The sequence below is a fragment of the Cervus elaphus genome, chromosome 29, assembly GCF_910594005.1.
Source record: "Cervus elaphus chromosome 29, mCerEla1.1, whole genome shotgun sequence".
Taxonomy (NCBI): Eukaryota; Metazoa; Chordata; class Mammalia; order Artiodactyla; family Cervidae; genus Cervus; species Cervus elaphus.
The window spans coordinates 23,730,730-23,756,496 of record NC_057843.1 but is presented as its reverse complement, the minus strand read 5'-3'; the positions used below and the strand labels follow the sequence as shown (position 1 = coordinate 23,756,496).

The 25,767-nt window shown below is 39.3% G+C and overlaps 1 protein-coding gene across 2 annotated transcripts in view; it reads right to left on the bottom strand.

Annotated features, from left to right (window-relative positions):
• Positions 1-645: 645 nt before the first annotated feature.
• MLLT3 (MLLT3 super elongation complex subunit) overlaps positions 646-25,767 on the bottom strand; it is a 288,824-nt gene continuing 263,702 nt past the window's right edge. For both annotated transcript variants that reach the window (XM_043890769.1, XM_043890770.1), the window contains exons 6-11: positions 24,646-24,715; positions 22,721-22,850; positions 19,461-19,560; positions 14,147-14,218; positions 12,925-12,996; positions 646-4,963 (exon numbers count right to left, since the gene is read on the bottom strand). In XM_043890769.1, the coding sequence (XP_043746704.1) occupies positions 4,832-4,963; positions 12,925-12,996; positions 14,147-14,218; positions 19,461-19,560; positions 22,721-22,850; positions 24,646-24,715 (576 nt within the window). In that variant the 3' untranslated portion in view covers positions 646-4,831. The remainder of the gene's footprint in view (positions 4,964-12,924; positions 12,997-14,146; positions 14,219-19,460; positions 19,561-22,720; positions 22,851-24,645; positions 24,716-25,767) is intronic.

Below are 25,767 nucleotides of genomic sequence, written 5' to 3'. Positions count from 1 at the left end.
CATCTGGGACTGAGGCTTCCACACCTAAAACCAGTTGCTAGTTGATAAGATACAAAGCAGTCCACTATCGTCCCCTCAAGGGCTTGTCACCTGAAGATAAGGTTTCTCAAATCTGACCTCTCTCTACTCTTAAGCAGCATTACAGAGAGCATTACATCCAATCCCTTGGTTTCTTGCCAAACCGAAAGCATTCTCCGCTCTGTTGATGTAGTCTTTCTCCTTCCTGTCTGAACAAAGTAGCATTTTTTGCAGCTACAGTAAATGCAAGACCTTTGTTAAGTTTGTAAACAGAATCTCCCAGAGAAAAAAGGGGAAAAAGAAAAAAATACCATGCACAAGTAACCTGGTTTATTCCAAGAATGTACCCTACCATTTCTTGCCCAGTCTTTGCAGAGCTTAAAAAATGTACTGGTTTTAGGACACAGAATACGGTGCTAGACCCTGGGGACTCAAAAGATGAATGGAACAAAACTGTGCCCCCAGCTGTTTCTCATCTTGCCATTCATTCTTCCTTAAGACCAGCATCACTTCTTGAGAAAGGCTGGGGGCTCATTTTTCTTGTATGCAAAGGGAAACCAAACCTTGGTCAAATGACTCTTAACAAATCAGGAAGACTGTACGCTGAAAAGAAAACGGAGCCACAACAAATTTGATATGAATTTAAGTAAAACACCTATTTCTGTGCATCTGTACTTACATTTCAACATGGGTTTTAGAGATGGGAAATACATCTTAACGAATGCCTTGTAGTTCACATAGGAGCATCTACACACACATACACAGTGTATCTTTCAACATAACTACACATACACACTCCATTAAAAAAAGATACTGACAGATTTATAAAACGTACTGGCCTTGCACTGGTAATCTCAAGAATACAATTACTTAATTTATTTTTGCACTGCATGGTAGCTCTAGCCACCGTTAGGGATCTGTCAGCATTTCCATCATAACTCTATTTTCAGAATACTGGAATACAAGTGCCAAAATACATATTTACAGTTTACAGACAGTGGTGGCTTTGTCTTCCTTTGACTTCTTCAATGCATCTTTACAAGGGATATTCAAGGATGGCAGTGCCTACATAATAAAAAAGCATCATAGAAAACAAGAGAGGTCAAACGATGTAGACTTCCAGCCCAAGACTAGACTAAACCATGGGAATTGACTCCTCAACATTCATTGCAGTTGTAGTAGTCTGTACATCATACTCAAGGCTTTAGAGCAACAGTCCAAAGCAAGATTTTAAGATGAGTGTACGTATGGAGTACACAGCATTAGTACACAAAAGTGCTAAGGGTGGAAAGTAACAAGCATACAGCAAACTACTCCAGAGCAGATCACCTCCACAGTGAGAAAAATGAACACACAGCACCCAATAGCAACACAGGCCATTTCCAACACGAAACATCCAACTCCGTTACCTAGGGACACCTAAAACATTTTAAGAATAAAGTCTCTCTTAAATACAAGTATGTCAACTTATTCACACGTGTGGGGCTCTAAATAGTATGTGGAATGGTATGCAAGTTGAAACTTTTTTTTAAAGAGTAGCTGGGTCTGTAAAAGTTACCAGCAGAAACATTTTTGGTAGAAGATGTGTTTAGTGGAAGACCACCAATTTTATTGGTTCTTCCCACAAAACAGGTGGGTAATTATTCAGATTACAGCAATTTGCTTTGCAATTTAAAAATGTTTAGGACACTCTCCTAGGAATTTTTTCTCCTAGAGATTTTGTCTCCTGATCTTAAGTTTTTATGTTCTCCCCTACTTTGACACAATATGCAAGCATATATAGACATATCTATTTGTCTACATAAAGAGATGTGGATTATAGTGAAGAAACAAAATAGTTGCACGCATTTTTGTTGCTAACATGCCTGCTATAAACTAAGCATACCTTTTTCTAAATATCCAGCGGCAAAACCAGAGGCAAACGCTAATTGATAAGGGGAGGAGGGAAGTTCTGTACATAAATTTCTTTTCCCTTCGAACTGCTGAGGGAAAATTTAAAGTTTATTATACTCTGGTTGGCTTAAACCATATTCACACTCACCCAATTAATTTTATTGGAAACATCTATATATATATATGTATATATATATATATACACACACACACACAAAAGAAATTAAACCCTGCCATTTTCCCTTCCTGCTTAAAAAAAACTGAAGCCACTGTTAGAACACACATGTCAAAAATATCTTAACAGGTTTCAAAGGTGAGTGTATATAAATGTGACAGAACTCAGTGGGTCTTTAAGTATAACTATTAGAATTTAATTGAAAGGGGATTTATCATTTTTGCATTTAAAAATCAGATGAGAGCAAGAGTTCAACTTCTAAAAAAAATTAACAATATGACTCTTATTCTATTGGAATTTCATGGAAAACTCATTTTTCTGTCTCCGTGAGGGTTAAGTTTTCCTGAATTTTATCCTTTCCAGACAATATTCTGAAGACATTTGCTTCATTACCTAAATTTTAGGCCTAAAGCTTATCACTGTAATAGCTTCCCTTCTTACTATCCTTTTTGTCTGCTTACTTCTTATGTTAACCAGTTTCTTGGTCAGTAACCTAGGGAACAAAAACATCTTTACATTGCCAAATCACAGTTTTGGTCACACAATTAGACACAAAAATAAAAATGGCCCACACTACATATATACATTTCTAGTTAAACTGCACAGATATTTTAGTTAAGCTACATACATTTCTGGCTTAGTTAGAAGGTGTGAATTAACATTTAGAAAAATTTCAAGATTTTTAAATGTCGCAAACAATTCCATATAAGCATTGTCCACCCCTTTCACCTGTAAAGAAACAAAACACAACTAAAACCACACAATTCATGAGTCACCTAATGTTCAAAATGACTTGAAGTTCCTCTGTAATTAAACAGTGAGAAGTGAACTGCAAAACAAATGCTTCAAGGATGGTCCTGCCAATCATAGGAGTCATAACATTATTGGAAAAAGTACATTTGTCCTCAGAGAGGATGCTTTTGAGAAGTAATTTACAAGGAGCATGGCTGTATTATAATTTTTTTAAAGGAAAAAATAGTGTCTTTGGATAGGAAAAAAACAATGTAAAAAAAAATCCCCTTTTTAAAATGCAGAAATAACTCCATTATCAATCTGCATTTACATTCCTGCCCAAAAGAATGGGTCTGGAAAGACCATTTTCTGTACAGACCCTAGTTAATCTCTGTATGAAAAGACAGCATCTGGCGTGGGAATCAACAAGGGAGATACTGGTCTATTAGCACACATAGAGACTTTCTTAAGGCTGATCCAGTGAACGAACCTTTGGATCCAGAAGTATTTCTTCGTTTTCTTTTCTTTTCAGTTGAATTCCTAGCACAAAAACTTGGTGTTGAGCTGTTCTTATTTTGCATGTCTCCACTTATGGAGAAGATGGAATAATGACACCAAAAGTACTTTGGGTTTTTTTTTTTTTCTTTTAAAAATAATTTGCTTTCTTTTGCATGCCACAGGACAGATTTCTAGTTTCAAAACAGGGTACATCAAGAACAAAAATATCCCCCCTCCCCAACCATCTTTATTGTCAACCATCTTTATTGTCACCAATACAAGAAATCCTTCTGGAAACATAAGCAAGTGACTAAACAGGTATCGAACCACTGAATCTACAAGTTAATACATAATCTGTTATGGCAGAATAATCAAGAGTTTTCCCCCAAAGAAAGATTTTGATTTTTCAAATATAAAAGAGTCTAAGAGGATCATATGAGAACAAACAAAAATCTCTTACTCCAGGTTTGATGGTAAAGATGGGTAACACACGGGCAGCTGAAGAAAGCTGAAACGCTTACTAATAAATAGATCCAAATTAAGAATTTCTACAACATTTCTTTAGAAAACAGAATCAGAATTCCTTCTTTTTTTTAAATGATGATCCTGTGGAATGCATTCACTTCCATATTTATCTAATATCATAACAATGAAACAGACACAAGGATGTTGATGACAGCTCAACAATGTAGGATGCAGGACGTTTACGGTACACGTTTGTTTAAAAGTCCTACAGGTTTACTGACTAAGGCTAGACAGCAATTCATATGGTCCTATTTGGTGCCTTTACTACCATGGTCCAAGATCATTCATTATATGGATACAGCCAAGGACTGTAACTTTCAGGAAAAAAAGACCACAAAGAAGAAAATCAGGGTGGCTATTTGGTCCCCCCAGTTGATCATTTGTGTCCTGGAACTGGAAAAAAAGGTGGAAAATACAGACTGCAACGAGTTAAGGGACTTGGAAAAAGTTGCTGGAGAGTGGCACGGTATACGGAGTAAGGTCACTGGGCTTGGGATGGCAAGGGCGCTGCATTGAAAGAGCATCCACGGGACCGAGAGATTAGAATGTCTTGTGGTGTCATTCCCTCAACGACTCTATAGTATGCGATTAATAAATAGATCAGTTATGTAATAAGGCAGTGTGTTGAATATGCATTCGTCCTGTGGAATGAACCACCACAGAGAGAGACACATGATACCATACACATTCTTTAAGTTTTCTCGTGTTGTGTTTGATCTGTTTGTTTTCAAGGCTATCCAGGCTAACTCTTCCCGGGTATTTCCTTGGAGAGAAGAGTGTTCCGCTGAGGCTGGTTTGCTGAACCTCTCCTTTATCAAGAGATGATGACTGGCTTTAAAGAAAAATAAAGCTGAAGGTTGTTTGCTTTTTATTTTTTTCCCTTTTGGTTGCATCATTCTGAGTGTTTTCATATAAACAAACAAGGAAAAAAAATCACAACCAAAAAAAAAAAAAAAACAATAGTTTTTGATGCATCCAGTTGTTGTATCCTCAGGATGTTCCAGATGTTTCCAGGTAACTCTGTAGTTTACGAACTGTGGTTTTGTCCAGCGAGCAAAGGTCAAAATCAAATGTTGTGTTTGTGATATGAAAGTGTCCAGTTTCTTCTATAAGGTTCACAATCTAGAGGAGTGAAGAAAAGAAAGTTTAGGCAATAAGCAATAGGCATCAAACTGCAAAAAGAGAGGGAGAGAGTCAAATATGGAACCCAAGGGGTTAAGAGACTCATTAATAGAAAGAAGGTCCCATATTATTGATGGCACCAAACTACCTCTTAGCCAATTTGGTAGGTCAAAGGAATATTAACCCTTTGAACTTCTCAATGAGAGCAGATTACCTGTTCTCATCATTCATATTCTTTAAACTGATTCCTAACTTTTAAGTCATCAACAGACTATTTTACTATAGGGGTGGGAGTAAGAATGGGTAGTTAGTGGGAGATACAATTTCAAGACCCTTTTAAAAATTAGTCACTGACCCAAAGGACAGTGGCTGTACTTAACAGATGAAAGGAAATTCCAGCCTAGGAATAACAAAACTCCTTATAAAAATATGTACATGCAGAACACATATCAACATAATGATCATTCTTCTTTCTGATTACCTTATTGTTGAAAGTTTAGAAAATGCAATAAACGCACCAAAAAAAAAGAAAAAAGAAATCATTTCCATTTCTACCTCCCTAAAGATACGGGTAGTGACTATAGAGGGGCTCAAGGAAGACTTCTGGGGTGCTGGGACTGTTTCATTGCTTGATTTGGTTACTGGTGACAAAAGATGCATTCACTTTGTTAAAATTGATCTAGCTGCATATTTTGTTATGCTTCCACAAAAAAATAAATAAAAATCTATATTCATTCTATCAGTCATGTTCAGTGCATGGCCTTGAGTATTTGGAGGTAATAAGTATTATCTACAGAAAGAAAGGATGCCTTTGTCTCCCCATTTGGAATAGCTATACCGCATTTCTTGAATTGACTCCAACTTCCAGAAATATGATCAACAAAAGTGGTGAGACAGAGGCACTGTTGGTTTTGCCTGGTTTTCAGGAGGACACTTTCTTAAGGTTTCAACATTAACAATGATGTTGGTTATGATTTGAAAGAATTTTTTATCCTGTTATGTGTCTTTCTATTCCTATTTTACAAATAATTTTATCAGAAATAGATACTGTGCCTGGGTAGTATAGGTTTTAGGTATGTTTGTTGTGAGTAAATTGGGATGGAGGGAGGTTAATTTTAGCAAGCTTTGTGAAGGAAAGAGGAAAATCACCATCAAGATGAAAGAAAAACTGTGCAGAGAAACCAACTGGCAACCCATTTGGCCTATTTGTAGTTGTCTGTTATCCTCTTTTACTTGCTTCTTTTCTTTTTCAATCACCCCAAGAGGAATAATTTTAATTATTCAGTCTATTATTTATTCAATGAAGTTTTAGATTACCTAATCTGGAGTTGAAAACAGCAGAATGGAAACTTTTGACCTTCTCTTCTTACAATTAGTTTTCTTCAAAAAACAGTAAATTTGTGAACTGTTTCCTATGGGTCAGTGGCTCTCAATAGAAAATGCGCTCCCCATTCCTGACATATTTGACTGCCACAGAAACATAAAAGGCACAGTGAACTTCAATCCAATTAATTGCACAACTCCAGACTGAGCTGTTATTGCCTCATTCAACTTCTGGAACTTTTTTTTTTTTTTTACAGATATAACTATGGGTTTAATAACAAAACCAGTTATTCCCCTTGCAAAATCATGACAGTCACAGCAGACTGCCTACCTCCTATTCACGTGTCCCTTCTTTCCTAGCAGAAGCTTGACTTTCTGGGAGTGGCAATACACCCAGCTAAAACACTGGCCTGCCAGACCCACTTGCAGCGCTGGGCAGACACTGCTATTCACAGTTTGTCAAAAGTCACTGGGCTTTTAGGAAAAGTTTCAGAAGGGTATAGACTATGGGCAGGTGACTTTTGCCCTCTGCTCGCTTCCTGTCTGGAAAGAAGATGCAACTCTGGAAGTGCAGCAGCTGTCTTCCCCTCATGTGGATGAATCAAAGATATGAAAGATGGCAGAGCAAAATGGCAATGAGTCTATGTCCTCAGTGCATCTTTTAAGCTACCACACCAACCATGAGTCACTTACCTCCAGGCCTGTTATTATATGGGGTGGCAGGGAGGCAGGATGCAGGGGTAGAGAGGGAGTCTTACTTGCTTAAACCACTAGACTCAGCGTTCAGTTACATGCATCAAGAGATTATCTGAAGGTATGTTTCTGATTATGGTTAAAGTATGACATTCATGTAAGAATTTATCAAGCTAGATCTTATTAACACTAAAGATCTAAAATGAACTCTCATTGGCTTTATTAGTTAATAGTTATAGGATAAGTCACCCCCATACATTCATATACATAAAGAAACATGCACACACAGCTATGTCCACAAATATAAGCCTTTCAAGGCAATTCAATACTTACTATATATTTAACATTAATTGAATTAATTTACTCTGGAAAGTACTCTTATCTTTTTTGCTACATTGATTAGAAATACTAAAGACCAACTGAAAATGTGTAAACTTCAGTAGAGCAACAAACAGCCCCTTCAGAGAGCTCTTTTAGAATGGACACAAATAGCCTTTCAATTTATGCAACAGAAGCAAATGACAATTATCCCAGAGTGTGGCTCCATTTCTCAACCAGCTGGCCAGCAGGTAAATGCCCAAGCGTTCAGAATAGAGAATCCTGAATTTGGCATGTTGAATCCTGACTCTTTTCATACTGTTTATGGGGTCCTCAAGGCAAGAACAATGAAGTGGTTTACCATTCCCTTCTCCAGATCATGGCATCCAGTCCTATCACTTCATGGCAAATAGATGGGGAAACAATGGAAACAGTGACAGACTTTATTTTGGGGGCTCCAAAATCACTGCAGATGGTGACTGCAGCCATAAATTAAAAGACACTTGCTCCTTGGAAGAAAAGCTATGACCAACCTAGACAGTATATTAAAAAGCAGAGATATTACTTTGCCAACAAAGGTCAATCTAGACAAAGCTATGTTTTTTCCAGTAGTCAGGTATGGATGTGAGAGTTGGACTATAAAGAAAGCTGAGTGCCGAAGAATTAATGCTTTTGAACTGTGGTGTTGAAGAAGACTCTTGAGAGTCCCTTGGACTGCAAGGAGATCCAACCAGTCAATCCTAATGAGATCAGTCCTCACTATTCATTGGAAGGACTGATGCTGAGGCTGAAGTTCCAGCATTCTGGCCACCTGATGCAAAGAACTGACTCATTGGAAAAGAACCTGATGCTTGGAAAGACTGAAGGCAGGAGGAGAAGGGGACGACAGAGGATGAGATGCTCAGATGGCATCACCGACTTGATGGACATGGGTTTGAGCAAGCTCCGGGAGTTGGTGATGAACAAGGAAGCTTGGCAGTCACAAAAAGTCAGACATGACTAAGCAACTGAACTGAACTGATCCCGACTCTGCTCTTTGAATGGCGTTGGACAGAATATCAGAACCTCTGAGCCTCAATTTCCTCATCTGTAAAATGGGGAAAAAGCCACCCATTCTACCTATCATGCAATGTTGTTTAGAGGATTAAATAATACACAGAACATGAAGCTTCTTTATAAGTTGCAAATTGCTACATAGATGAGGGCAACATGATTATGACTACCATGTAAACATAAACTTATCCTTAATTATCCAGGAGGTAACTATACAGCACATGAGTTTTCACACCCAGTGCTTTTTCCTCTGCCCCTCATTGACTGTTGGCCATTTCATCAGCACTAAAACAAATGAAGCAGGGAAAATGCCAGAAGCTAAAAGTCAAAAAAGATCTCCTTGAAATTAAAAAAAAAAGTATAATAAAAGTTTGCAGGAGGGAGGAAAGAAAACAGGGAGAATAGCAGCTGAAGGAAAGTAGTTGAAATAACAAGGGATTTCCCTGGAGGGTCAATGGTTAAGATTTTGCCTTCCACTGCAAGCAGTGTGGGTTCAATCCCTGGTTGAGGAGCTAAGATCCCACATGACTCATGGCCAAGAAATCAAAACATTAAACAGAAGCAATATTGCAGCAAATCCAACAAAGATGTTAAAAAATCAAAAACAAAAAAATCTTTTTAAATGACAAACTAACACCACAATGTGGGGGTGAAGAGGTACAGTCCTATATTTTCCCTTGAAAATGACAGGTAACTCACCATTGTAAGAAAATAGAATTCTGTGACTCCATCTAGTTGCTTACTAATTACTAAACAATAAGTGGAAGACAGAATAATAAAAACACCTTCTAGAAAAGGCCACTTGGTTTTAAAGCAAATAAACACATTTACCCACTAGGACATTCAACCCCATCACCTCACGGGCATTGTACTATCTTGTAGGTTCTAGGGCTTCGATTACAGCTCTCCTGCCTCCTCCACAAACAGCACACCCCACCCTGCCTGCAGCCACACACACACAAAGAACTGAAGGGGATCTGATCAATCTCACTAAATGAGCCCTGCATTTTTATGGGAGCTTGTAAGAATGCATCAAGGTGGAGGCAAAGACGGCCTTAGAGCAGTGCGGTGCCAACAGATGGGGCGTTCAGGACTATTTGCCAATGGGAACAGCATTAATGATTTGAATTATTAGAGCATGAATCTACACCCTCAATTAAGTAAAGACTTCATAAAGAAAAATAAATGTGGGTTCCTTTCCAGGAATCCTGATAGTTAGAACATCAGAAACAGAGCATTAACATGCTTTATGGTAATGACACAAGCCACACAGCCTACAGACACCACCCTGCTGGTCCCTGAAGGACACCCTGCTGCCCTGCCATAGGACTCCCCGATCTGCAAATGCACATGCTGCCACCCTGGTGTCGTTACCTTGCATCATACGGCAATGATGAATCCAACTCCAAAATAACAGCAATAATAAAAGACAGAGTGGCTGCAGAGGGGGAGAGCAGGCAAGGGCACATATTATGTTATAGGTAGTGAAAGAGGAAGAGCATGTAAATTGCTGAGCTGATTCTTCAGATGATGGTGGTTGTGAAAATTTTGTGATGGATTATTTCCTGCCACATCAGCTTTGGAGGGGGTACTATGCAAGTTTTTTTTTTTTTTTAAGGGGTAAGATCCACTTGTTAAGTCTATGGCTCCTCCCCCCAACCCTGGTTATAAAAGTCATAAAAAATTATAAAAAGGTAATAAATTATTTGTAGTCTGACTTTACATATATATGCATATATATATACATGTATGTATGTATGTATGTATGTGTATATAGGCTTCCCTGATGGCTCAGTGGTAAGGAATCTGCCTGCAGAGCAGCAGACGTGAGTTTGATCCCTGGGTTGGGAAGATCCCCTGGAGAAGAGAATGGTAACCCACTCCAGTATTCTTGCCTGGAGAATCCCATGGACAGAAGAGCCTGGTGGTCTACAGTCCAGAAAGTCGCAAAAAGTCAGACACAACTGAGGGACTGAACACACACACACACACACACACACACACACACACACACACACACTTTTTAAAAGGATTCTTTTCACCCAAAGCAGCCTCTTCACGGAGTGAGAAGTCATGAACAAGTTTTGCTTCTGTCTGGAGGGAAGTCAGTGCTGGGGTGAGCTAGGTCTTCCTGCAGAATGGCCCCTGCTGTGTGGACAGGGAAGCCCCTTCTATGACTGTGACAACATGTGTCCTATTGGGGTTAGGAGGTGGGCCATCAGGCTCAAATCTTCAAGGAATTCTAAAATACAACAGGAGATTCCCCAGGGTGGAGAAGATCACTTTCGGCAAAACACTTTTCAGGGAGAGTTCTCCCCATTGTTATAACACTCTGCCATACCATTTATTGCTCATCTCCCTAAAGAAAATTCTGTTTAATAGCTGTTACCCAAACTGCTGAACCAGCCTCTAAGGAAGCCCTGGTTTCCCTCAGAGGTTATTTTTTACCTCCTGAGGAGGATGCAAGCCCAGACTCAGAGCTGGAACTGCAGGAGAGTTTAGAAGTGTTCAGTCTCCCTTTCCAAATAAATGCTAAACATGTGGTTTAAAGAAGAATGAAATTATTAGTCCGAGGTACTGACATCTCTGGTTTTGACTGTGTCCACTGTACTACATTTTTACCTGATGGAAAAGGGCCTTAAGAACACAGCCTCTCTTGATCTAATGCTTTCTGTTCATTAACCTGGATGCCGGGTGCCAGCACTGCATGACCCCAGAGTAAAAGAGATAAACCACTTTTTGTGAGCCAAATAAAAATGTCAGGCCAGATTTTCTGATGGGATGCCTTTCATAGGAAAAGGACTGGGATGGGATCCCGGGCTCACTAGAAATCCTATCTCAGGTGCTGCAGTCTGCATGGCAGAAAAGACATAGACTCCGGAATGCAGTCCACGGGATGAGCAGCGCTCAAGGTGGAGAATAACATCAGTGCTCAATAGTGCTATGCTTTACAATAGGAATTAATTAAGCAGTAAACCGTGACAGGACATGCATCATGGTATCATAATCACAAGCCTCAGCTGCATTACAAGGCAAAAGGCCAAAGACTGAGAGCTTTCAACCGGCCTGGGAATGCAATTAGGTTGAAACACTGTGGGCCCTGGAGTGCCTTTATGCCAGGTTAAAAATTCATAGATATCACTCTCTCCCTCTAGAATGCTAAAATAATCCACTTCCATGAAACTCTCCAGTTAAGCCACCTTCCCTCACTATGCTTTCAAAGGTCAAAATAAAGGGCAATGTGAAATTGGGAATGCCAATGACACCCCACGGTAAGACCCTGCCCAGTGGCCTAGTATCCTCGATTCACTGGCTGGCTTTCTGTGAGAAGGGGGTCCCAATACTGCCCAAACATCTATCTTGCTCTCCTGTGAGACACTATTTAGGTCCAACTTGTGCAATAATAGCTATATTAGACAGCTTTTCCATAGTGGTTCAGAGCTAGTGCTCAGGGAAAAAATGTGAAAATCAGCTAAATAGATTTACCATCACCATTCAGGAAATGGGCCCCAAATAATTGCCAAGTGGCAGGCTAACTGACTAATTTTCAGTTGTACAGAAAAAAACTGAAGAAAAATACTCTCGATATACTAGGATATGTCTTAGAGCAAGCCGCTCAGATCCTGCTCCCTGACCTATTACACACTTAGATAGACATGCAAGAAATGCAACTTATCCTCAATTAAGAATTATAGGTCTGTAGTCTTCTGTTCAAGTCTGAAACTCTAGAAGGTTTAAAAAGCTTATCACACCAATCAGGGAACTTGCAAAGTTTGAGAGTATGTATTTATAGATTTAACCAAAAATGTACACAGAATATAAATGTGACCATCAGCCATTAAATATTAAAAACACACACACATATACACACAGCTGGGGTAGATTAAGTAGTAACATCAAGTCATTTGAAAGCAGTCTTTAAAAAAATTCAAGCAGCAAAATAATCTACAAACCTACCCTGGAATTTAGAATACAACCTTTTTGAGTGTTATGCAATGGGCACACATACTGTAACCGTATGAAAACTAAAAACCACCCTATTTCTCAAAACATCAAATTGTACTAACAGAAATGTCCCCACTCTACAAGTATTCCACAGCTGAGTTCATAATAATAGAATGTATGTTAAACAAGATAAGACAAAAGAGGAAAATATTTATTTTCCTTAGAATAGCATTGGCAAAGGTTACTAAATTGAATCACAAATGTTTACAGCACTTGACTGCAGTTCTTATCACTGTTTTCCCATGAAACCAGAAGCCTGGCCCCAAAGGTTTCTGCATTCCTCCCATCCCCTGGTCAGCCCACACAACAGCATCAGATGGCTTGAGATCAGTATATTGCAGCATCGTCACTTCCCCAAGTGCCCCGTTTTCACTGTCTGTGGCACCAAAGAAGCCCCAAAGCAGACTTCCAGGTAGCCTTGGAAATAAGCCCCCTCCCCAAATATTCTGCAGGTGGCACTGGCCCAGACAGCATGTGGCCAGTGTGGCCTCCAGGCGCTGCCACACCAGCGCAGGACGAACCAGACCTCAAGGCTTCTGCAAAGGGTGGTGTTCAGAAGCCTTCCTCACCTGCTGCAGAATGTGTCTTTCCCTCAATGTCATCAGCCTTCTGTGAAGCTCTACCAGTTCATCGAGGTATGCCTGAAAGAGAAGGGTGTGCCCCCAACGACAAGCATTTAGGAAGCAGTTCAAAAATAAAAGGATAAACAAGTAAGAACATACCAGAGGTGGTCAGAGGCTGCACATTCTACCTTCTACTCTAAGCTGTGTGGATGCACCGCCCAAGGCCTTTGCAGACCAACTCTCCTTTGGCCAACTAGTTTTTTTTCAAGGCAGCTTTTTTACAAAAGTCAATTTGTGAACTTATTTACTCTCAGTAAGATCCAAGTGAACAGGATTAACCCTCTCCCAACAATGCCTCTAAAGAGAGAAAGGGAATTCAATGAAAAATTGTGAGCTTAAGCATATTATCACAGTACATATCCTTTTTTTCAATTATTCTTCCACCTTAGGCTTTTTTCTCTTAGTTATAATATTTCTAAGTTTGAACATGGGAGTATCAATGCATATTACTAATCATGTAATTAGGGCAAGTTGGAGGGGGAAAAAACCTCTCCTGGTCATATCTAACATGGCCAGTGAACAGCAAGTAACAGGACAGAAGAATGTCTTACGAAAAATAGAGGTCACTATCCAAATTAGCATCTGGCTTGTCAAGAGTTCCCCTGAAAAGGCTGGGGTGCACCTTCATGTGCTCAGACTCATGTCTTTGTTAGCATAAATGCCTGGGTATTCTTCGTGCCATTTGCAATGAAAGCAAATAAAGGTTTGTGAGGCATTATCCAGGCCTACCCCGATCCTGCAAAGCATGTGAGGACCCTGCTTACAACAGGCCACAAACCCCCAACAACCCTTGAAGTCAGATTTTGGATGCGTGACTGCACACTAGGGGAAAACACACTGCAGTGGGATCAGATGTCCTGCTCACTTAAGTCTGAGATTCCTTAACCCTCCACCTCCACCACAACTCTCTCACCTCCTAATTCCATGTACCCGAAATCCCTTGGCCATCATGGATAGCAAAAGGCCAAGTTTATCTTGTTTACTGGAGATGTAAACAAGACTTTGAAAATAAACTACAAAGCACTGGGAAGAAGTGCCTGTCATTTGGGGATTTCAGGCCCTTCTGATGAAGAAAATGAAACGAGAACCAGAAAGAATGATCAAGGGAAACACAACGAAACAAGAGTGTCAGGGCTACATTACTCACGGTAACAGACTAGAAACCTACCTTGTCACATTCACCATTCTTTATTTGCTTATCTGATTTGCTTTGCTTTATTGGACTTTTCACTTCAAGAATCTAGGGATCAAAGAGAACACAGTTAAATTTGATTGCTAGCACTGCTTGGCTAACCTGCCACATAAACAAAAGCACTATGAATGAAATGCATAATAACATCACTTTCCAAAGAGCATTTCTCCTCCTCACATTTTATTTCTTCTCCTCTAATCTGACTTTCTCTGGGAAAATAAATTACTTATATCTGAAATGCTGAGTCAGGGCAAGAGAACTTTAAAAAAGTGACGATAAGGAAATTGATCTAAGCTTCCAAGGCTGCTTCTCTTTAGTGACAACACTCTCACACATATGCACAGCAGCTGAGTTGTAGAAGATTACAGTCCCCTCTGGCAAGAAATTTTTCTTATTCATCCTGTTGTTTCAACATGACTACCCATGCTTAGTGCAGTAAGGATGATAAGACAAACACTCAAATACCCTTTCTAGTACCTGCCTCTCAGATTCTAAAAAGCACTCCTGTCTACTAAATTCAGGAAGCTTTGGAAGTGAAGGTGGCTGCCACACCGGCTGCTCCCAACTTGGAATCCTCCTACTCAAGAAATAAAGAGCCAGGACCATCTTCTGTATTCTAAGAAATAATGTGTTTACCCATGACAAAATACCCAGTGCCTTTCCTTTGATCTGAACCAATCATAGCTTAGGTTATGAAGAGCAGTTTTGCATACTGTTCAGACGGTGGGGAGTTACATTTCTAATTAATAAAAAGGAGAAATATATTATTAGTTAATAAACACAGTTGATTAATTAGAATTTTCAAAATTGAGAATTATGCTTAAAATGGTGAGAACCACTGAAATTATTGATGAGTGTTTACAGACATATAAAAACATAAAGGCAAAGGTAATTTGTCTTTTTCATTATATTCTCATTATCAAATGAGTTACAATCTGAAGCTAATATTGAGGAAAAAAATGCCAATAAAGGAGATATTGAAGTTTACTCTGCTTTAGCACACATACACACACAAGTCTCACAGTTCTGTTCAAAGGTCTACCACTTCCAAAATGCACAGAAGACTTTTAAAATGAATCCACATTTATTTTGTAATTTAACTTGTGAAGAGAGCATTGATTGGGCTCAGAAACCCAAGTTCAGGTACCAGCCCTAACATTTAATGTTTTTTTGAACTTTGACAAAAATGAGACAAATAAAATGAGAGCTAGGAGCAAGGGAGCATCCAGGTTCCCATTTAGCCATGAAATTCTCTACTGTTAAAAAGCACTTTACTTGCTGAGGATGACATTGTAGAAAAGACCAAATACTTCTCAAAAGGAATACATGTTTGTTTGAATTTAGGGAAATGTATAAGAAGTGAGCTCCTAACAGCATCTTGCCTGAGAATCGCCTTTCTTCCTTCGTCTTTGAGATTAAGATACCAGATGACCAACGTGACCGGGCTAATTTCAAACATAATACTTCTGGCAACACAAGGAAATTACTTAATCGCAGAGGCAAAGCAATAGCTTTTAGTAAAGGAAACCGAACACCCCCACTACATTCAGAATTCCCTTCTCTATTTTGGCTGGAAATGAGACCTCGAGGGAACGTTCGTTCGCACTGCGACCTAGGAGTAAGTAGGTCAGTAGATGGCACTCCTCGCCAACTCAGATGCAGGGCTGGGCCAGGCAGAGCCGATCTGCTGTGAATGCAGGCGAGTGGGAAAAAACAGCCCCTGTCTGCCTGCCTTGTGCATTAGAAAACCGAATTCTGTTCCCATCACATCCTTCCCCTTCGTACCCCGCCATTCCCTGCCCCAAGTCATTGTTCTCTGGGGACCAAGTGACCGAGAACTCTCCATGGGGTCCACAGAGTCGTGAACTAGGTTGAGAGAGTTCCACCACCTTCTCTTCAAAGCAGAAAATAGAACACGCAGGGCGCTGAAATCCCATCCTACACATTCCATAAGTGCTGCGGCACAGGAGGCCCAGAGACAGACACTGAAATCCTGGTTTCTTTCTTCTGAAGCCGCAGAGGCAGGAACAAAAGCCCCGGGTGTCAGTGATCCGCCTCGAGTTACTGAGGGGCTGCCCAGAGAGGGCTCAGTTAATCTTCCTGCTTTGATCTCTCCCTGCTCCAAAATAAACAGCTTTGTCAAAACCTCATTCTGAGAGCTGATCCATGCTGAAGACAATTGTTTTATTTATGATCATTTCTTATCTTTAAGGAAACGACTCCAGAATAGAAAAATATGGCACCTTGTCTTCCACAGGCCAATTTCAAACCAGTTTAACTGGATGGACTCTTTTATTTCATTCAACACGCCTCCCAGGCTGATAGGTGATTTATGATATTCTGAATATTAACTTGGGTCCGATGGATCGCTTCCTTCCTTTGAGGTCCCCCCTCTCCTCCCTCCCCTTCAATACTTTCAGCCAAAAAGGATCTAGAATTTTGATTTTGTTTGAAATTCACATAAAGAAGTTTGAAGATTAAAAAAAAAAAAACTTTGGCTAAAATGGCACAGCATTATTCTTCTCTATTAAGCTGTAGGGAGAAAAAACAGCCACCCAGACTGCTGAGAGGCACCATGTATGCAGGTGATAGTCTATGAAAATAAAACTATGATGAGTTGCGCTACTATCCTTAATCTGAGGATCTGGCTTGAGAATCAGATTTTCAAGATTATTATTTTTCTGTATTCTTTTGTGAGGACTGACAACTCAATTACTCAGCAGATGGATTCTCTACCACTGGGTCTTTGATGTTAATGATCACTAGTAGCTCCTAACAATACTCAGGTTAATTACTTGGTTTGTTGACATATGGCTCTCTCTCTGTTCACTTTTTTTCCAAGAATTAGAAATGTCTGACTCAGTGAGCACTTTCTCTCTTCCCCAGTCCCGAGAAAATTGAGAAAAGGTAAGGAAACCATAACTTTGCCTGGTAATTTACAGAAACTTTGAGACTACTGTCAACCTACAGAGACAGAGAGAGAATAGGCGAGGGATATGAAAGAAGAAGACTCAAGAGTCTGCCCATTTCACAGTTTGGCCTTCCTGGTAAGTTTTCGCTTATTTCACATGAACTTTCAGATCATCTCATCATCATCACTATCACACTCAAACACACACACACACACACGACTAAACACACTCCAGTTCTAAGACACAGGTCCAAAGAGGAAAGCACCCTTGGGGTACATATATTTCCTACCCTTAACTAGTTAAAAGTGAAAGCATATGGACCTCCTTATTATGCTTCTAGGTGTATGGAGAAAGTGACATATAACTGAGTATTCCTGACAGATTGATGACTCACATGTGTGAAGCTACATTTGTCAAATAAACATATGCCAAGAAACCAGTGGTATGCTATTTAATCGGATAAAGTAGTTTTTACCCTTTCTAGATAGATGGTACCATTTCAATTTTGTTTTGCTTTTTTTCATTCTGCCAGACAGTCAATAAAAAAAAAAAGTCTGACAAAGAATCTAAACCTTTCCATGAAACCAGGGCCAGGTCAAGACTGCAGCAGGTCCAGGCAGTTCTGTCTGCAAGGCAAGATGGTGGCTTGTTGGAGCTGCATTTATTTAGCAAGCATAGTCTTCACTCCACCTGGGAACAATGCTGAAGGAGACTACTGCAGGGCACAAAAGCACATCCTATAATGCCCTGCCCTCCTGGCCCTGCCAAGGCCACCATCACCGCCCAGGAAGAATCCTAATTCCAATACACCACCCACTGGAAGCAGAAATCAGGCCTACATAGGTTGAAATTGGATATAAAAATATATTCAAGGTCCAAATGCTATTCTATTGACAGTTTATACCGAAGCATACACTTACAAAAGAATCGTCAAAGTTATCTAGTTAGCCAGCCTAGGGCCCTTTTCTCAACTGACTGGCAATGATGGTTATGCCCGTGGTCCTCAGTTTCCCCTGACATGCTGGACTTGGGAGTACTGGGCAGCCACACTTGAGGTGACAGCTGGCTGGGTCATGGGTATGGCTGGCCCTGGAGGTGGGGAGACACACGGACTGTGGGGAGTTAGGATAAGGAAGAAGAAAGTACAACTCCTTGCAGGTCAGTCTGTAATGGATGACGAGGTTGGGCCTGCAGTCACATGTAGGACACAAGGAAACTGTAGTTGAATTGTAACTGGTGAGGTAAAGAACACTGATATTATTCCTACCTAATAATGGAGGCTTTAAGTTGTAGATCAGTTAAATGAGGAATTTTAAATTTTAAGAGATTTTTGCTTTATAGGAAATTTGAAATGAAAACATCTTTAGCTATAAAAATCACATTTTCCCCATAAAAGAAAGCTCACAGATTTCAAGGATAAGGCCATTTAAAACAACAGGTAGGACACCTGTGAAACAGAATAATTTTACAAACCACATTTTCAAGTTAACATTCATATGGTAACTTGAATTAAGCAATTATTGTGAGGTCTCATGGAATCTGTCTAAATAAGGAAAAAAGAATAACATGGTAATAGAGAATCAACCCAATGCATAATGAGGTTTTTTACAATACTTGAAAACAGCTTATTTTATCAAGTGTTTAAAATAATCATTCATTTAACAAAAGCTCTTCATCGCAGCTTTGCAAGCTCTGCCTAGACCTATCCAAATAATTATATTCTTTACTCTGATTATCAAATTAATAAGCTTTCCTTTAGCTGGATTTATAACAACAGTGATAATGACCATTGTTTACTCTATATTTTATAAATGATTCCTTACAATCCCAAGTGATAATCCTTTCTTCCTGGATAAGCACAGAGGCAGAGCACCTATACTAACCATATATCATAACCTGTTTGCCAAGAAGTATGAACCATGCTTCATGCTCTTTACACATACTTTTTTGTCACCCTCCCAGTAGCCAGTAAGGTAGACATTAATATCCCCATTTACAGATGAGAAAACTGAGGCTAAATTGAAAAATTTTTTTGTACCAATAAACTACTATAAGTCAGTAAAACAAGAACCAGGCTTCATACTAGCTCCAAAGGTCATATTCTTCCCAACTGACGGGGAAAATATACAGAAATCAGGAGTAAATGGGCAACACTTTTTGTTACCATCCTGTCCCGCATCTATTGACATTTAACTAACTCATCCAATGTCATACTTTTGTGACAACTTAAGTTCTTTTACCCTATGTGTTTAGTCCTAAGGTTGTAGATTCCCAGATATTTGCTGTCAAGAGGGACTTTGTTTAAAATTTAAGGGGTAAAAAGCCTGGCATACTTTGAGTTCTGCAGAATCGTGAGAAGTGCAGACCCAGAAGCTTACCTGGTTGTTGTTGGTTTTTAATAAGGGTGGCGGGGGTTCATGATGTAGGGGTGAAGAAGCAGAACTGCTTTCACTATCACTGCCATCACTTAAGCTAACTCTGAAAAGAAACAGAGAAGTCATTCGCAGCGTTACAGACAATTCTTGAAATATCCAAAGAATTAGGGGTAGAGAGCAAGGCATCCAAACATTAATCATTGGGAACTGGTTTTAGTTCATGCAATCGCTACTACCTGCTGGCGTTTACTTTGTATCTAGAAAGGGGTTAAACATTTGACTTACTACTTCTCATTTAATAATCTCCATTTCATAGATAAGGAAACTGAGACAGACTGAATCACTCACATAGGGTCACAGAGGTAAGAGTGCTGGTTCTAGGATTCAAATCCAAGCAACGTGACCCACAGCCCTAGTACTCAGCCAGTATATTTTGCTGCCTTCATTTATTCATTTATCTCCCTGTTCCAGCTCCATCCACCTACTGTCATAAGCACGTCACCCAAGCTGGAAGTTCAGCAAAATCAGACAGTTCACAGGTTACTTTTCCCCATTCCTTTCCCTCTGCCTATTTGTTACAGGTGAAAATTTTACAAGTACGGCTAAAATAAAGGGTGCAGGAATGGACGTAACTGCTAAGAAGAATGTGGATCATGGCCCTGCAGGACTGACAGTTCAGGGTGACATCTGAGGGTGGGAGGTGTGAAGCTCAACATGACAGACCCATCCCCAATCATTTCCACTGTGTCATGATGCAAAGTTGACCCTAGTTCCGATACAATTCCCTGGAAATACACCACAGAGCATGAAAAGACAGTGTGTTTGGGAAAACTGCTTTAGAAAAATACAATGTCTTTCAACAATGAAAGACAATAAAAATATCACCTCCTCATTTTTTTTCCTTTCCATTCAAAATGGAATTTTCTTTCAGCGAGAATAGGAGATATTTCTTTATTTACTCTGCTGAATGTATGTACTCTTTTAGAAATGTCCTTCAGTGTTTGCTCCCTCTCTTTGGTTATATAGCAACTTAATACAATATTCTTCTCAGAAACAGAAAATGCTTTAGAAATCAGGATAGTTTTTCTGTCATTCTGAATAGGCAATCACATTCCAGGTCTATAATACATTCAGATAGATAAGATATGAGACAGGAAATGAAAAGGATACACTGGGACATCCTTTTAGGAAAAAACTGATGGAACTTGTTTTTCTTAACTAAATTACATTAATGAAGTGTTCAGTTGAAGCGCCGCTTTAAAATGCTTCTTGACTGAAGTGGAAGGCTGAGTATTTAAACTGATTAAACAGTTGAGACTTCACAAGTGCAATGAAGATCAAATGTTACCCGGGCGGGGACTGTGCCAACAGCATATGTCAGGAGGGAGGGACAGCCTTGCAAACAACATGCATCACACATCAGTCAACTCACAAACATGTATGATCTGACCCATGTTGACTCAGGGGACAAGGCAAAGAGGGGGCAGGCCGCAGCACATCACAGAGTATCCAGGTCTTCTACATACTAAAAGTAAGTTGGGAGATATCTAGACTGGTTATGCATTTTTTCACCAGCTAAATGTAAAAGTAGTCAGTGGTCAGGATTTCCATTGTTATAAAGATGCTCCTACATCTGACTACAAGTGTAGTCAGATGAACTGACCTACAAGTGTCAGTTCATTTTTAGGTGGTTTTTTTTTTGCCCCATCAGTTTCCTTCTTGTCTGATTAAAGACTTGTAAAGGGAAACATTATAAGGCCAAGACCATAAGGTTCCTTATGCCTCTCTTATTTAAAAGGAATACATATGGGTGATTTGAGGAGACGAGTAGAGAAAAAGGAATTGAGTACAGCCATAAGAAAGAACCACTGAGAGATGGGACAGGGTACATATTCTAAGGAGGCTCTTCTCCAAGGACACGAAGGAATTACCAATTAGCAAACATATGGTCTGTCCAGTTTGGGTTAAGATCACATCATTTTGGGGAATTTTAGGGCCTGCTACCCAGTAATGGATAATGGGAAAAGACTTAACGCAATATATTATCAATGTAATTGGATTTTAAGTTCAAATAGATTCATAGTTTTTCCTACTCAAAACCCATTAAAGTAAGCACAGCAATTTGTTTTTCTCATGACAAATAAAATCCTCGAGGCAATTTCAGGTTGACTATTAATTATAAGTGACATGAATTAGCATCTTTCCAATGCAGAAGTATGCCTCGCCCCATTAAAGCTCCTTAAGTAACAGTCAGCACACTTAAAAGGAATTTCGTTTCTGGAAAACACACAGGTGATCCTAGTTTTAATTAGGTCACACATAATTCATTGAAATCAATCATGCATTTCTAACTACAAACAGCGAACATATTTCCTCAAATTCTGAGTTATGAATACCTACAACAACGAAGCTACACAAATTCTTCAAATGAAAGCAGAGTTCATTTCAGCAGCCAGTCCTGCCATCCTGGCATTTACTTTGAAGAGCAAAAACTTCCAATAGGACTTTTTCTCTGTAAAATTTATAGAGGAAAAACTTCTCCTTTCTGAGAACAAGGGATAAATAGTTCCCTGGGGAACAGTGAGTGTAAGCATGCCAAGGTGCCCCAACTTAAACTTTGTACAGCATGTAATCTATAAAAATAGTATATATTATATACAAATATCGTGTATTAACATCTATATATGGAATCTAGAAAGATGGTACTGATGAACCTATATTCAGGGCAGGAACAAAGATGAGGATGTAGTAAACCGACTTGTGGACCCAGCATGGGGGTGTTAAATAAATAGTTAGTGGGAAGCCGCTACATAACACAGGAAGCCCAGTCTGGCACTCTTTGATGACCGAGAGAGGTGGGATGAGGGGTGGGTGGGATCGAGATTCAAAAGGGAGGGGTTTCACACACACACACACACACACACACACACACACACACATATGAGAGAGAGAGAGAGTTTTGGCTAACTTGTGTTGTATAGCAGAAACTAACACAACAGTATAAAGCAAGCATCCTCCAGTTAAAAAATACATATATACTATACTATCGAATTACTATGCTATACACCTGAAACTAACGTTAAGTCAACTATACTTTAATAAAAATAAATAAAACAAATTCAAAATACTTAAAAAAAAATGAATGTGACTATTTACTTGGCATCGTTTTTAGTATTTCACATTTTTGCTGTGGTTATACTCTTAGATCCAGTGAAAAGGTATGATTCCATCCCAGGGAACCTCATCTCTACCAAGACACTCACCTGCGACTTCGGCTGCCCCCTCTATTTACAGGTCTCTCCATTTCGGAGTCATTGTCATTATCTTCTGCCTCATCTGATTCCTCCTCGTTGTCATCAGAATGCAGATCTTTCATTATAGACCTTAAAGGACCTGAGCAATGACAATGAACCACAGGTAATCAAATATACTTAGCGATAGCAGACACAGGGGGATAGCTTACCAGCACAGAACATTGCTTAAAAATTACCATCATCAGATACAGTTATACAATTTACATGATAAATCTGGTAGTTTCTGGAATGCAACCTCTGCCAAAACACTACTGCTTTCATAACACATGCCCCAAAATGTTCTTTAGAAAATCTCTATTTCCTAGCAACTTTTTTCCTGTGCATTTTTCTTCCCTAAGAAAAATCACACCTAAAAGAAACAGAAAGATCTGTTAGTAAATTGAATGTTTTGTTAGGTTAATCCATGTATTGAAAAGTTGAGACTAATAAATCACCACGGTTGTAACTTGTTCTTAGCAAGGCGGCCTTTGTGTGGTAGTTTTTGATCTATTAAGGTTTAGCTGTTCCTTTTATTTCAAGGTCAATTTCAGGTCAAGCAAGCATTTCAGTCAAGTTCAGATTATAAAGTATTTCAATTCCATGGTGCAATGTCCTATTTCTGATCTTCATATTGATCTTGGACACAAGGTCTTGTTGCAACAATTTTGTGTAGCCAATTTTATTTTACTTTTTAAGAATTTCCTGGCAAAATATTGGCATGAATTTACATAAACAAGACCATATACTAAATCAGTGCCCAGAATATTCAAAACAGTATCCAGTATTAGATGGGAAAGAAACGTCAAGGCAGAACTTATTTTATTCTAAAATGTAAAAAAAAAAAAAAAAATTTAAATTCACAGAAAAATGCATTAATGTGGTTTATTTTCATACTACTAGAAATGTAATGAAATCAAAATAGATAATTCTAATCTTAACAGAAGAGATTGTGAGGACAATGGAGAGAGTGAGGGAGGCACTTTCACCCTAGATTAGCCAGTTCCTAAAGGCTAATCTGTGATAGGCTCTCTGAGCTATCACTGCCTTACTTCTAAAATAAGTGTTGACTCTATGTCATCTCACATTCTGCAAACTCCAAATTTCTCTGCTTTTGTAATGGGCTTTTATCTCGGGAACTCAGTGGAACAAGAACTCTAAACAGCCAAAATGAACAGTGTCTTTTATTTTTTCCAGGAAGCTTAGCCTTAGCCTAAACGCACACAACAGTTTAATCCTTTTCAAAACATGCAAGGCCATCAGGAATTCAGTGTGGTCAATCAAAAAAGGTAGTGTGCAATGTGATGCCCAGAAACAGATTATTTCTTGATATAATCTCAGTTTCCCTGTTTAAAAAAAAAAAAAAATTGAAAAGCGGGCCTGTGTTTGTAGAGTTTCCACACATGAAAAACGAAACATATATTTAGTTAATGTTTCAGTTTAAATTTTCTTACTAAATTTATTTTGAGTAGAAGAAAATATATTCTAAAGACAGCACATTAACACTCACCACAGAAAAAAGTCTATTAATCTGTAGAAAAATAATAAAATGAAAGATGTCCAGGAGGGGGACTAAAACCTATTTCTCTCTGTCAAAGCCTCTCAAGTCCAGCTTTCGCTATTGTATTTCCTTTGGGAACTCCCTGGAATGGGCTGTGTCTATAATCCTTTTGTAAAATGGGACTCTGATGGCAGGGACTGGAAAAAGGGGAATTTCTAGAGGCTGGCCTCATACAGCAGAACAATACTCAAGTGCATTCCTAGGGGAAATAAATACAACTGCATAAAAGCCAAGTTATCATTCAAATAATAAAACAGTAGAAAATAGGCCATAAATCAAGTCATTAAGATGTTTTATGAGAAAAATGTCTCCGAGCTGGCCTGGGAGATGTGGATACCTTGTTGCCTGGTCTGGGATGGTGTGAAGCTGGAGCTGGAGCTGGAGCTGGCAGGACTGGGTTGTTCAGACTTGAAATAAAAAGAGAAAGGCACCATCAGTAAATGCATAGGACACTACACACCTAAAATTAGAAACACCATTGTTGCTCAAACAGATTTTGCCCTACAAAAACTGTCTGACACTGTGCAAGAAAATGACTACAAATTGCCTCATGTCAAAAATGCTAACACAGGAAAGTCAGTGTCCTTTTTGTTTTGTCCACAATATTTTCATTAGATGCAGAAACAAGTGTAAAACCTCAAGGATAAAGAGGGACACACCTCATAAGGCAAGAAACCTGGCTTTGATTCCACTCCTATGTTTACTGTCATCTGCATTGCTTTCTGAAAGATACCTTGATTATCCTTTCTGCAACGTTTGATTGACTCAACTGGTTAAAACATAGTGGTAATGAGGCCAAGGTCATTAGTTCAATCACATTATGAGCCAGTTAATTTTACTCTGGTCCAAGGCCATGACCCAACCCTAACCCCGTTCATCCACAGTTCACAGATGGAGGCCAATGATTGCAAGGAGACCTGGCCAAGTCCCACAAATGAGTCAGGGGAAAATGTTCCCACCACTTAAAAAACACCCTTTAATTCCACAGCACAGTGATGCAGGGAAAGAGCATCATGTATACACCTCACTGGCAACGCATTCTCTTCATTCCTCACTACCCAGAACACATTCCACATCCTCCTTGACCTACCAACTCGGAGTTCTCTTCCTTTCCCAAACCCACTGAAAATGTGGATCATCTGTTTGCTCAGAAGGTCTGCTATGGAATCATGCTACCTCTGATATGGATGTTTTTTCTTTCCAGTAACCTGCCAGCACTTGAAAAAGCTGGGATTGGAGCCTCTGCCTTGCGCTTCTTGTTATGCCTTCACACTCAGCAACATGCACTGCAGACAACAGGCACTCTTTCTCTGTGACATTAGGCCCTCTGGTCCATCGTCTTTTTTTTTTTTCATTTTATTTAAATTGGAGGCTAATTATTTTACAATACTGTAGTGTTTTTTGCCATACATGGACATGAATCCTCCATGGATTTACATGTGTTCCCCATCCTGAGCCC